This window comes from Heteronotia binoei, chromosome 6 (assembly GCF_032191835.1).
Source record: "Heteronotia binoei isolate CCM8104 ecotype False Entrance Well chromosome 6, APGP_CSIRO_Hbin_v1, whole genome shotgun sequence".
In the NCBI taxonomy this organism is placed as follows: domain Eukaryota; kingdom Metazoa; phylum Chordata; class Lepidosauria; order Squamata; family Gekkonidae; genus Heteronotia; species Heteronotia binoei.
The window spans coordinates 136,881,752-136,895,634 of record NC_083228.1 but is presented as its reverse complement, the minus strand read 5'-3'; the positions used below and the strand labels follow the sequence as shown (position 1 = coordinate 136,895,634).

The following is a 13,883-nucleotide window of genomic DNA, read 5'->3' as shown; positions in this document are numbered from 1 at the left end:
AAACAAATCTCAGACTTCAAGATGCGGAACTTTAAGCATTAGATGCTTCTAAAAAAGCCGACCAAATCTCTTCAAATTGTTGTTGTTGACATTGCCGGCGATATGCTATCCTTTCTTGCACAGCCAAAGCAAACATTCCCTCAAGCCAAGTAGTAATCATGCCAGTGAAGTCTACACGCCACTGCAGCAGGATAAGCCGCTTCGCAATCATTATCGCACGTGCCGCCCATCTTCGCTGCCAACGAGTCAGTGGCCAGGTCGTCGGGAAATAGTTCAGTAATATCTGCATGGCAGAAATAGACTGGTCAAAGTTAAGTACCTGTTGCATCCATCGAACAATCCCATCCCAGAAATGTTTTAACATCGGGCATTTCCACAGCATGTGAGCCAGACCCGCCTCTGAACGTAGACACCGCCAACAAGCTGAGGATTCAGCCAAATTGTGCTTATAAAGGCGAAGAGGAGTCCAATAAATCCTGAACAAAAGGCCTCTTATATAATGTTTTCAAAGGTCTATAAGAAGGCAATGAAGGCTGATAAGAAGGATTTCTATACTGCCTCCATTGCAGCTGCGAAATTGCACACAGCCCAGTTATTTAGAACAATTCAGTCACTTACTGAACTGCTGATTGGCAATCAAAATGTTAAAGAATTGGATATTGGCTGTGAGGCTTTTGAAACTTATTTTTCAGATAATGTCCTGACTCTCTGCCAAGGTCATATGAACATATGAAGCTGCCTTATACTGAATCAGACCCTTGGTCCATCAAAGTCAGTATTGTCTTCTCAGACTGGCAGCGGCTCTCCAAAGTCTCAAGCTGAGGTTTTTCACACTTATTTGAAGAAGATAGAAGAAGATAGAAGATATTGGATTTCTATCCCGCCCTCCACTCCGAAGAGTCTCAGAGCGGCTCACAATCTCCTTTACCTTCCTCCCCCACAAAAGACACCCTGTGAGGTAGATGAAGATATTGGATTTCTATCCCGCCCTCCACTCCGAAGAGTCTCAGAGCGGCTCACAATCTCCTTTCCCTTCCTCCCCCACAACAGACACCCTGTGAGGTAGATGAAGATATTGGATTTATATCCCGCCCTCCACTCCGAAGAGTCTCAGAGCGGCTCACAATCTCCTTTACCTTCCTCCCCCACAAAAGACACCCTGTGAGGTTGGTGGGGCTGGAGAGGGCTCTCACAGCAGCTGCCCTTTCAAGGACAACCTCTGCCAGAGCTATGGCGGACCCAAGGCCATGCTAGCAGCTGCAAGTGGAGGAGTGGGGAATCAAACCCGGTTCTCCCAGATAAGAGTCCACACACTTAACTATTACACCAAACTGGCTCTCCTGGACCCTTTTTTGGAGATGCCAGGGATTGAACCTGGGACCTTCTGTTTCCCAAGCAGATGCTCTACCACTGAGCCACCGTCCCTGACAGCCATAGTTGATACAGTACAGGAACTGGAAGCTCGATGTCCATCTTCTGGCCCTATTTTGGACCACTTCAGCCGACTTTCCTGGGAAAATGCTGACAGGATCTTGACTTCATTGAAGCCTACAATTAGTCCTCTGAATCCACGTCCATCATGGCTCATAAAAGCATATGGAGATAGTTTTCGGGGCCCTTTAGCGGAAGGAGTGCATCTTGGCCACCCCCCCTCTCCCCGATGTGCATCTTGGCCTCCCACCTCATCCTATCTCACCACCCTCCTTCCTGGCGTGGCCGGCAAGCACTTATTCTCACATTTTTTAAAATAACTTATCACATTTTTTGAAAAATTAAAATTAAAAAATCAGTAAATTAAAAATGTGAAAGGTTTCAAGTTTGGCATTCTTTATTTTCCCTATATTTTTAATAGGAGGGGGCGCTAGTGGGTGATTCGCCTAGAGCACCAGAAAGCCTAGCACCGGCCCTGGTGATACCATCTTCTATTCTTCATTACTGTTACAGACCTCAGTATGTTGTAAAATGTACCCAAAGGAGCCGCCATCTATAACTTGTTGATAACTGTCTACAGCTTATTGCATTTATATTATTCTGATTCCAATAGTATATTTTAAATTCTCGTTTTATTATGAAGTTATCCACACTGAGCCCATTCATGGGAAAGGGCGGATAATAAATTCACTAAAATAAATAAATTCACTAAAATAAATGAATAGATAAATAAATGAGTTTGACACCTCTGAATGAAAGGGCTTGATGAACAATTTGATAGCCAGAAAATGGACAAGGTGAGACTTCTCCCAAGGGCAATCATTTGACTGCAGTTAAGTGTGGTCCTACTCTTGCGTTGGTTCTTTTGTCTTTTGTTGGATGGGGGTGGGGCAGAAAAATAGGAAAGAAGCAGCTTGGCTGTTGGAGGACTTACCATTGCATCCACACAAGTTGCTGAGGAGCAAGATAGAAGGAAATGCATGGCCATCTTCAAGAGGGGTTTAGATAAAAATATGGAGCAGAGGTCCATCAGTGGCTATTAGCCACAGTGTGTGTGTGTGTGTATATATAAAAAATTTTGGCCTCTGGGTGACACAGAGTGTTGGACTGGATGGGCCATTGGCCTGATCCAACATGGCTTTTCTTATGTTCTTATGAAATCAGCTCACACTATTTCACCAAAGTCCAAGCCAGATGTTCATCTGGGTGATACATGCTAGATGATTAATACATGTTAATAGATTCCACACTTGTTGCCTTCTGTTCTTTCCTTTGCAGGGGCCCGTGTCTGCCTGGGAGAGCAGCTGGCAAGGATTGAGATCTTCATCTTCTTTACCAGCCTGCTGAGGGCGTTCACTTTCCAGTTGCCAGAAGGAGTGAAAGAACTCCACCAAGAGCCTTTAGTTGGGATAGCACTTGTTCCCCGCCCATATAAGCTCTGTGCTGTTCCCCGCAGCAGTGCATCATAAACTATGCAAATTGGAGTGGCTCATTTGTTACTGCCAATTTCTCTTTCATTCCTTTTGCTTCATCCTAAATCTGCTCAGTTCCTTCTCTCCTTGATTCTTCTATCAGAGCTCATCAGATGCTTCCTCAAGATCTGTGATGTTCCTGGTTGCTAAACCATTACTATCGCCTGATAAATAATAGTAGTTTTGATACCTTCACATAAATGCTCAGGACAGAGTTCTAAATGGTGAAGTGTGCCAGTGAGTCACAACCAACTCATGGTGACGCCATGAAGTTCTGCCTGGTGGGGTTCTCAAGGCAAGAGATGAGCTAAGGTGGTTTGGCACTGCCTGTCTTTGCATAGAAGTCCCAGTCTTCCTTCGTGGACTCCCATCCACTTACTGGCCCTGCTTAGTTGCTGAGTTTTCAGAAAATATGGCTAATCTGGACTATGAGGTCTGCTAATAATACACAGTTCTGGGGGTATGCAAAACCAGGCAATTCTCATTCTTTCTACAAGCCTTTCAAGGAGGTTAAATGGGAGAAACAGATATGTTAGAACTGTTTTAAAAAGCAAGCTTACACAGAATGTATTCACAAGCAAGCCTTGCTTTTGTGTAGAGCCAGTTTGGTGTAGTGGTTAAGAGCAGCACACTCTAATCTGGAGAACTGGGTTTGATTCCCCACCCATCCAGATTTAGCCAGCTGGGTGACCTTGGGTCAGTCACAGTTCACTCAGGGCTGTTCACTCAAGAGCAGTTCTCTCAGAGCTCTCTCAGCTCCACCTACCTCACAGGGTTGCCAGCCATTGGTGTCTGTTATGTGGAAAGGAAGGGAAGAAGATTGTAAGCCACTCTGAAACTCTGAGTATAAATCTAAGGCCAATTTCGCACTAGACCTTTAATCCTGGTTTAGCCCTGTCCCCAAGCTGACATTCTACACTAAAATCATAGAATCATAGAGTCACAGAGTTGGTTTATCTGATTCTCCGATTCTAGTGTCGAATGTCAGTTTGGGGACAGGGCTAAACCAGGATTAAAGGTTTAGTGCAAAATTGGTCTAACTCTTCTTCTTTCCCCTGTTATCCTTACAGATGCTATTATTCAATTGCTCATTGATAATTCCATCACGGGAGAGGCATTTGTACTGGGAACGATTAGTCTGACCAGTGTTGGTTGTGCATTCACATTAGGAAGCAAACTAAAGCAAACAAAACCTAATGTACGAAAAGAGCATTAGAAGTTTCAAAAATGGAATTAAAAAACCTATAGTTCAACTTTGAACCCCAACAATCTGAAAGGCACAGCAGCGGAGCGGGCATATCAAAAATAAAGATGCGTTCAGTTTAAAAGAGTTTTGTGTTTTCCTTGGATGCTATATAGATAACGTGTATGACTCCACTAGTGTGCAATAACCTTATAAAATGTTCTTAATCTTTACCAATACAAGATCAGGAAAGTAACTTCTTGTCATTCATTTTAACAAAGTTACTGTAAATCAGTCCATACGCTTCAGTCTTCTTTGTGCGGTTATAAACCATAGGGATACAGAAGAATCACTATAGATCATTTAATCTTTAAAGTTAGACGTTCTTTTAAAGCAAATGATAGGGTTGTTTTCACAACTAGAGATACCATCCAATATCCAGTTTGCGTTATGCTCTTAGAGGGTCCAACCATTAAAGAATTAACCAAGTCACTAAATAGAGAGCTCTTAAAAAAAAGTGGGAACTCCTTCAAAACAGCAGAAAAACTGATTGTAACATATGCCAGTACTTCTTGCGGTCCTCTGGATAATGTGTGGTTAAATTGTGGTTAACTAGGGTAGTATAGACTCGTTTTGGTAGCATTTCTTTGGAGTAGCTTTGGTCAGAGAGATTTAACAGAGAGACGTTCAAACGCAAAGCAATTTTATAGAGAGGATGGTGAAAGTGTATAGTTTTTATTGGTACTTTGGTTGAATATAAATGTTAGACTTTATAATGGAGAACATTAGGCAGATGTTAACATGTCATTCCCACTCAGCTGTGAATCTTCCCCTCTCTCAGAGTTCGTAATACCACTCCTTTCCCCTTTTTTCTGTTTCTTTTTTAAAAACCACTCACCACTCATCTTGTCAGCTGAGAATCCTTTTCCTCCATCCCCCCATCCCCCCCCCCCGCTCCATCAGTCATGGATGTTAACCCTTTCCTCAGATTATACCTTTTTGAATCATTACATAACTCAGCTTCAAAGTGACTGCATCAAGGAAGTTGCCAAAACTTCCTGATAAATAAAGCCTTTGGCTTCTGTATTTATACACCAATTTTCTTTTAGTGTCACCCTGTATTGCTTAACTCTTCATATATATAATTTTACAAAGCATATTCAAATTTTTAAACTTTATTCCAGTCTCTATATTAGACTTCTACTTTGAAATGATTTACACAATTAACTTGCATTACATTACTTACTTGACCATTCTAGGGAACATGCACCTAGATAAAGCACCTGCAAAAAACATTTTTTCCCCTTTTACGGGTATAATGTCAAAATCACAATTTTGCAACTGCAGTACCTACCTTAGCAATTTCTCATTATTTGTTTTTACAGTAGGGGAATGATAAATGTACATTTTTAACTTTTGTCCCCAGATATATGGCTTTAATTCACTCAATGCCCATACAACAGTTGTTTTCTGTTGCCCCAGAGGGTTGGACAGAACCAAATTAAATCAAAAGAGTTTTCAGCTAAACGTTGGGAAGAACTTTCTGACAGAGTAGTTCCTCAGTGGGACAGGAATCCTCAGGAGGTGAAGAAGAAGAAGATGATATTGGATTTATATCCCGCCCTCCACTCCAAAGAGTCTCAGAGCGGCTCACAATCTCCTTCACCTTCCTCCCCCACAACAGACACCCTGTGAGGTAGATGAAGATATTGGATTTATATCCCACCCTCCACTTCGAAGAGTCTCAGAGCGGCTCACAATCTCCTTTACCTTCCTCCCCCACAACAGACACCCTGTGAGGTAGATGAAGATATTGGATTTATATCCCACCCTCCACTCCGAAGAGTCGCAGAGCGGCTCACAATCTCCTTTACCTTCCTCCCCCACAACAGACACCCTGTGAGGTAGATGAAGATATTGGATTTATATCCCACCCTCCACTTCGAAGAGTCTCAGAGCGGCTCACAATCTCTACCTTCCTCCCTCCCCCACAACAGATACCCTGTGAGGTGAGTGGGGCTGAGAGGGCTCTCACAGCTTCTGCCCTTTCAAGGACAACCTCTGCCAGAGCTATGGCTGACCCAAGGCCATTCCAGCAGCTGCAAGGGGAGGAGTGGGGAATCAAACCCGGTTCTCCCAGATAAGAGTCCGCACACTTAACCACTACACCAAACTGGCTCTCCACCACAGGAGGTGGTGGGCTCTCCTTCTTTGTAGGTTTTTAAGCAGAGGCTAGATGGCTATCTGACAGCAATGCTGATTCTGTGAACTCAGGCAGATCATGAGACAGAGGGCAGGAGGGATTGCATCTGTACTTAGTTATCATGGCCCCTTCTTACATGCCTTCCTTTGGATTGAAATATGATCCTTCTACTCCTAGCTCAGCGTCCTGGACATGATAGATGTCCCGACAGCAAGAATATTTTTTCCCCTCTTGGAATGTATTTCAGACATGGTGACATTGCTCTGAGATCAATCCAATGCAAGCTGAAGACTAAGGCTACCCGAAACCGGATATTATCGATCACTGGTACAGTTTTGCTTCCTTAAGATGGTAAGAGCCAGTGGAGAGCCAGTTTGGTGTAGTGGTTAAACGTGTGGACTCTTATCTGGGAGAACTGGGTTTGATTCTCTACTCCTCCACTTGTAGGTGCTGGAATGGCCTTGGGTCAGCCATAGCTCTGGCAGAGGTTGCCCTTGAAAGGGCAGCTGCTGTGAGAGCCCTCTCCAGCCCCATCCACCTCACAGGGTGTCTGTTGTGGGGGAGGAAGGTAAAGGAGATTGTGAGCCGCTCTGAGACTCTTTGGAGTGGAGGGCGGGATATAAATCCAATATCATCTTCTTCTTCTTCTTCAAGTCTGAAGTAGCCAGAGAAGAATATTGTTGGCTGAGCCATACTTTTGGACAGGCTTAATATCTATTTGCTAAGAGCAACCTGCAATTGTACTGATTCCTGCGCTGTGTTACATTGCTTGTTGTATTACTTGTTAGTAGAATTTTCTTTGTTAGAATGGGCTTTGTTACTTTACATATGGTTCTTAATTACAGATGTCAAATACTTTTCTGGGGGGCATTCTTAGCATCTCTTTATATTTTGCTCTTACCTGTCAGTCTTCCCAGATGATCAAGTCAAATCCTAGACAAATAGGTTATAGTAAAGCATGATTTATTTAGTGTATTTTATCCTTTTTTTCTTCCAATAAGTGTTAGGTGCCAAACACCCTTTTCCCCACCTGCATCGTATCTTTAAATAATCCTGTAAAGTTGATCAGACTGAGAGAGAGTGACTGGGCCAAGATCATTCAGTGACCTTCCTGGCAGACTGGGGATTGCAATTCGGCTCTCCCAAATCCTGCTCATGCGAAGATACAATAGGGGATTAGATAGGAACAATGCAGGTATCCAAGCTCTTTGCGGATAACAAGAAGAGTTGAAGTGACTCAGCATAGCAATGCTACCAGCCTACCATTTCAATATCTCCAAGTGAGAAATGTTCTCATTTAGTCTTCTGATATCCATTACTTTCCCAAACCCCACTATCCCTAGGCTCCACTCCCTAAATCTCCAGGAATTTACCAAACTAGAGATGGCAACCCTGCAGGGCCATCATTATGCATCCCCCCCCCCCAGGCTCAGGGATCCTGGCCCCACTGGTGGACCTCCTGATGACACTTGGGTTTTTTGGCCACTGCGTGACACAGAGTATTGGACTGGATGGGCCACTGGCCTGATCCAACATGGTTTCTCTTATGTTCTAAGAGCTGTTTATTGTGCCAATGGGAATGAACACTAAAAATCCCATGCTGCTTCTACCTTGTCCTATTCCAAGTTCCTCAACACTAGTTGAGTTTTGCAGGAAAAGTTGTCTCCTTCTTTGTTTGGAAGAACTTGTAGTCTAAGGGAAGTACTCACTGCCGGGGGATGATACAAAAGCAAATGGTGATAAAAAGGCAAATGCAACCTTGAGCTGTATTAGCAGAAATATAGTGTCCAGATAACGTGAAGTGATGGTATTCTGCTCTGGTAAGACCTCACCTGGAGTATTGTGTTCAGTTTTGGGCACCACATTTTAAGAAGGATATAGACAAGATAGATAGATAGATAGATAGATAGATGATAGATAGATAGATAGATAGATAGATAGATAGATAGATAGATAGATAGATAGATAGATAGATAGATGATAGATTTATTGTCATTGTTCTCAACAAAAAGAGAGCAACGAAATGAGGTGCTCTTCCACAAAACATACCAACACATCAAACACACACATTAAAACCATTTAAATACATCTAAAACAGATAAACATTCATAAAACCATTAAAACCATTTAAATATATCTAAAACAGATAATCCTTCATAACCCTGCATTTAGCCTAACCACAGCACTTGGATAGAAACTGTCCTTAAATCTGTTTGTCCTAGCCTTCAACACTCTATATCGTCTACCTGACGGTAAGATCTCAAATAGCAAATGGCCCAGATGTGAAGGGTCCCTTAGGATCATTTGTATCTTCCTTTTACATCCCATATTATACAGATCCACCAATGAGGGGAGAGAACATCCACAAGCTGGAACGGGTCCAGAGGAGGGTGATGAAGATGGTGAGGGGTCTGGAAACCAAGTTCTATGAAGAAAGGTTGAAGGAGCTGGGGATGTTTAGCCTGAGAGGAGGTGGCTGAGAGGTGATATGATCACCATCTTCAAGTACTTGAAGGGTTATCATATAGAGCAGGGGTGGCCAATGGTAGCTCTCCAGATATTTCTGCCTACAACTCCCATCAGCCCCAGCCATCATGGCCAATGGCTAGGGCTGATGGGAGTTGTAGGCAAAAAACATCTGGAGAGCTACCGTTGGCCACCCCTGATCTAGAGGATGGTGCAAAATTGTTTTCTGTGGCCCCAGAAGGTAGGACCAGAACCAGTGGGTTGAAATTAAATCAAAAGAGCTTCCGGCTCAACATTAGGAAGAACTTCCTGACTGTTAGAGAGGTTCCTCGGTGGAACAGGCTTCCTCAGGAGGTGGTGGGCTCTCCTTCCTTGGAGGTTTTTAAACAGAGGCTAGATGGCCATCTGACAGCAATGTGGATCCTGTGAATTTAAGGGGAGGTGTTTGTGAGTTTCCTGCATTGTGCAGGGGGTTGGACTAGATAACCATGGAAGCCTCTTCCAACTCTATGAGTCTATGATACATCCACACTTTATTGCTCTATATGGTAGTTCATGCTAGAAGGCTCAGGGATCCCTTTCTCTACTGTGGACGTTTGTCTTTTGTTCAAGAGAAGTCCCATTGGTACCTGTGGAAGAACACTCACAGGAATTGCATAGGACTTTTTTTTTGGCCTTGGGACTATATTTTTAGAACTTTACACTGTATTGCAATTGTACTTCATCGTTCATGGACTGTGACTATATTGTGATATAATCTCGTAGTTTATATAATACACCTACATGTTATTTATACTTGGGATATTTATATTTGTTTGGAAACAGGAACCAAGTGTGCTATTTGGTTCTTGGTTGCCCAATTTATCTTTCAGTCTTTCTTAATCCTTGAGAAGAGATTGTGATCTTCACGTGCCTGCCAAGACAGCTTTCTGTCAGAAGATTTGATGAAAGGAAAGAGGCTGGGCAGAACCACTGTTGTGTTTTTCTAGGCCATATTGTTCTATGCAGTAGACTCCAATATTGTTTGTTTATGGTCCAGTTAAGTGTGCAGGTTCCTGCAAATCCCAGCCTCCCCCCATTGCTTTCCCTATCTGAAATGGCTCCAGGAGTTCTACTAAATACATTTGTACTGATAGGGATATAATTAATATTCCACAGTGGGGCATATAGTTGTCCCAAAGATTATTTGGGGTTCATTGACAGATCACATATATCTTATGAAAGCCTCACACTGAGGAGTAGAAAATCACAAGTTTTCAACTTGAGTTTGATGAAGATGATGAGGTCACGCAATAAATCTTATAGCCTGTCTGCAAAAATTTGTGCCCATGGATATAGATGTGAACCCTCCATAGACCCTCCAGATGGGCTATGCATCCTTTTTACTTTATTTCTTAATTTGGAATCAACCAGGATTTGGAACATTAGGAAGGGCTTTTTTGTTTGTTTTGTTTTGTTTTCTAAAGGCGGAAGCAAATCTCAGTGCCGTGAAGTACATCCTCTACTTCTAAGAGAGGGGGAAAAGGTAATTGACAATCTCTTTGGGAACAGATTAATGTATTTGCGCTTGAAGGCAGAAGGAAAAGAGGAAGATCCCAGATGAGATGGCTGGACTCAATAAAAGGAAGCCAAGCCCCTCAGTTTCAAGACCTGACCAAGGCTGTTAACTATAGGACATTTTGAAGGTCATTCATCCATTGGGCCTCCATAAGTCAGAATCAACATGACGACACTGAACACACACACACACACACACACATCCTTTCTTATTCAAAGGTAACAGCAGTGTCTCAGTTAACTGAATTTGGCATTACACAAACACCAAGGATCTGGCCATGATTTAGAAATGACACATTAACGCATCCATCTCGGAGCCTGGTGCATGAATTTCCTTTTGCTGTGTTTTCCCCAGAATCCAATCTAACCAAACAGTGATCATATCAACATAGTTTGTTATTTCATGAAGCTATAAACCACATCAATAAGACATGGTATTCCAAATTTCCCCCTCCATGAGATCTCTCATTGTGCACTGAATTTTACATTGATCCACCAATGAGGTCTGAAACTTCTGGCTGGAGTAATAAACAGAAATAAATATCTGTAATAAACATCAATCTGCTATTCTGTTTATTACTGTTTTTGTTGTTTTAGCCCAGTGAACACAAACTAGCAATCACTAGACCCCCAACTGTGATTCTTTTAATCTGCTAAAAACATTCCCATGATTGTGGATACTAATTCACTGCCCACTTTCTCTATATTTAGGACTGCTTGCCATTTCATCCTACTGTCTGATGAAGTGTGCTTCCAGCACACGAAAGGTTACATTCTGAATAAGACTTTGTTGGTCTTAAAGGTGATACTTGACTCCTGCTTTGTTCTACTAATTAAGTGTGTGTGTTTCCAGTTCTATATTCAGTTTGCTACTTCCCTTTGCTATTATTCTTTTTTTAATAACATCTTAACTCTACACCAATGCTAGCATGATTCTAAGAATCTGCACCTTATGTTGTGTTGGACAAAATCTTGTACTCTGGTGTGCACCTGGCAGAATGGTCCCAATAACCATTGTCCTGGGTGCACACATGTATGAGCTTGTGGTGCATTAAAGGGGGATGCCCCTGTAGGCCATATAGGTAACAACTTCTGTCAGTTGACTGCAGGAATCCAGCTATGAGAATTCATGGTTCGTGCGTAAATCATATATCTGTGGGATTTAATGTAGCGCTTAACAGATACTGACCCAGTGTGTGTCACTAACACCTGATTTGAGGAGTAACTCTCTCTCTCTGCTATGTCCACTTTAAAGTAAAGGTTCAATGACTGGGAAAGGGGAGTTGCAGGGATCTTTCATATACCCATCACTCTGTCTGTGTGGTTTTCATGGGCCTGTAGCTACACAAGGACTCTTACCCCCTCTCCAATTTCTCTAGTCTGATCAGGGTGGTCATTAACGTTCCTGAAGTCTTGTTGAGCTGGAGAGTAGGCGTGAACAGCCCATGTCATTGTCTGTGGGTAAGGAGGGCATTAGCATTTCTAAAGGCTTACCCCTGACCTGGAAAAACTTGTCTGCTCAGTCAAAATGAAACAAGAGTAGCTTCTCCACTCCTTCGCTCAGCCAGATCTGCTAAGCAGGTTTCCTCAGAATTTATTTTTTTTATTTTTTTTATTTATCTGGGATTTATATCCCGCCCTTCCCATCGAGTGGCTCAGGGCGGCTTACAACATATGTAAAACTAACATAAAAATAAGTTACACTATAAAATTAACATTTCATTAAATAATTAAAATCCAACGTTTGTTATAAATGTACATGTCGTTAAAATCAGACAGCGGCCGTAAAGCTACACTCTATTCAAATACTGATTCGGTATACCGTCTTCAACATTTCGATGTTCCATATTCGATATTCAGTAGTCGGTATACAGGTATACAAGGATACAAGGCCGGTTAGTTGTGGGCCAGCCGGAAGAGGGTTGTCTTACAGGCCCTGCGGAATTGAGTAAGATCCCGCAGGGCCCTTACCTCCTCCGGCAGCTGGTTCCACCAAAATGGAGCCATTACAGAGAAGGCCCGGTCCCTTGTGATCTTCAAGCGGGCCTCCTTTGGCCCGGGGACGACCAAAAGATTTTGAGATCCCGATCGCAGTGCTCTCTGGGGAACATGCGGGGAGAGACGGTCCCTTAGGTAGGCAGGTCCTAGACCATATAGGGCTTTAAAGGTAATAACCAGCACCTTGTACCGAACTCGGTAGGATATTGGCAGCCAGTGCAGAGCCCGAAGTCCCGGCTGAATGTGCTCCCATCTTGGGAGCCCCAATAACAGCCGGGCGGCGGCGTTCTGCACCAGCTGCAATTTCCGGGTTCGACACAGGGGCAGCCCCATGTAGAGGGCATTGCAGTAGTCCAATCTCGAGGTGTCCGTAGCATGGATCACCGTTGCTAGGTCGTCGCGTTCCAGAAAGGGAGCCAGCTGCCTTGCCCGCCTAAGGTGGAAGAATGCGGACTTGGCAGTGGCTGCTATCTGGGCCTCCATAGTTAAAGAAGGCTCCAGAAGTACCCCCAGGCTCTTGACCCTGTGCGCCGCCGTCAGTGGAGCACCGTCAAAAACCGGAAGGGGTATTTCCCCTCCCGGGCCGCGACGGCCCAAGCAAAGGACCTCTGTCTTCACTGGATTTAGCCTCAGCCCGCTCCGTTTGAGCCACCCAGCCACAGCCTGTAACGCCCGGTCCAGGTCTTGTGGGACAGAGACCAGCCGACCGCCCATGAGCAGATAGAGCTGGGTGTCATCAGCATACTGGTGACAACCCAGCCCGTACCTTCGGGCAATCTGGGCGAGGGGACGCATATAGATGTTAAATAACATCGGGGAAAGAACCGCACCCTGAGGCACCCCGCAGTCAAGCGTGTGCCTCCGGGACAGCTCATCCCCAATTGCGACCCTCTGTCCCCGACCTTCAAGGAAAGAGGAAAGCCATTGCAAGGCCAACCCCTGGATCCCCGCGTCGGCGAGGCGGTGGGCAAGTAACCGATGGTCGACCGTATCGAACGCTGCCGATAGGTCCAACAACATCAGTACCGCCGAACCGCCCCGGTCCAGATGCCGTTGCAGGTCATCTACTAGGGCGACCAGCACTGTCTCCGTCCCATGGCCCGGGCGGAAGCCGGACTGAAGAGGATCAAGAAGTAAGCGTCAGTGTGCTAAACTGCCCCCTACCTGACACACACACCCCCAAGAAAAATTCTGGGTATGGTGCTACTTTATTAAACAGAATTTCAAGTGTTTGTACCCTGTGTGCATCCCAGTGTCGAACAGAAGAGGGATCTTATTAAGGTAATGCCCAAATCGCTACTTAAGAACTTTGGCATCAAGCTTACTGAGGCTTGTCCTTGATTTTTTCTACCTCATTCATGACATCCATTGTGGTATTAATGTCACAACAGGATTGGGGAATCTCAGTTTATAGCCTTAGTTGGCCATGAAGCTCAGTAGGTGACCTCGGCTCCTAGGTATAGTCTTTCCATCTAAACGGCCAAACAGATTGTTGTGAGGGTAAAAGAGAAAAGGTGATCTCTGTGTATTTTGTCCTGAACTTCTTGATGGAGGGACATGATACAAATATAAG

The 13,883-nt window shown here is 43.9% G+C and overlaps 1 protein-coding gene across 2 annotated transcripts in view; it reads left to right on the top strand.

The window, feature by feature from the left end:
• Nucleotides 1-2,915, top strand: part of LOC132574446 (cytochrome P450 2J2-like) — a 39,167-nt gene extending 36,252 nt beyond the window's left edge. For both annotated transcript variants that reach the window (XM_060242801.1, XM_060242800.1), the window contains one exon: nucleotides 2,710-2,915. In XM_060242801.1, the coding sequence (XP_060098784.1) occupies nucleotides 2,710-2,900 (191 nt within the window). In that variant the 3' untranslated portion in view covers nucleotides 2,901-2,915. The remainder of the gene's footprint in view (nucleotides 1-2,709) is intronic.
• Nucleotides 2,916-13,883: the final 10,968 nt, after the last annotated feature.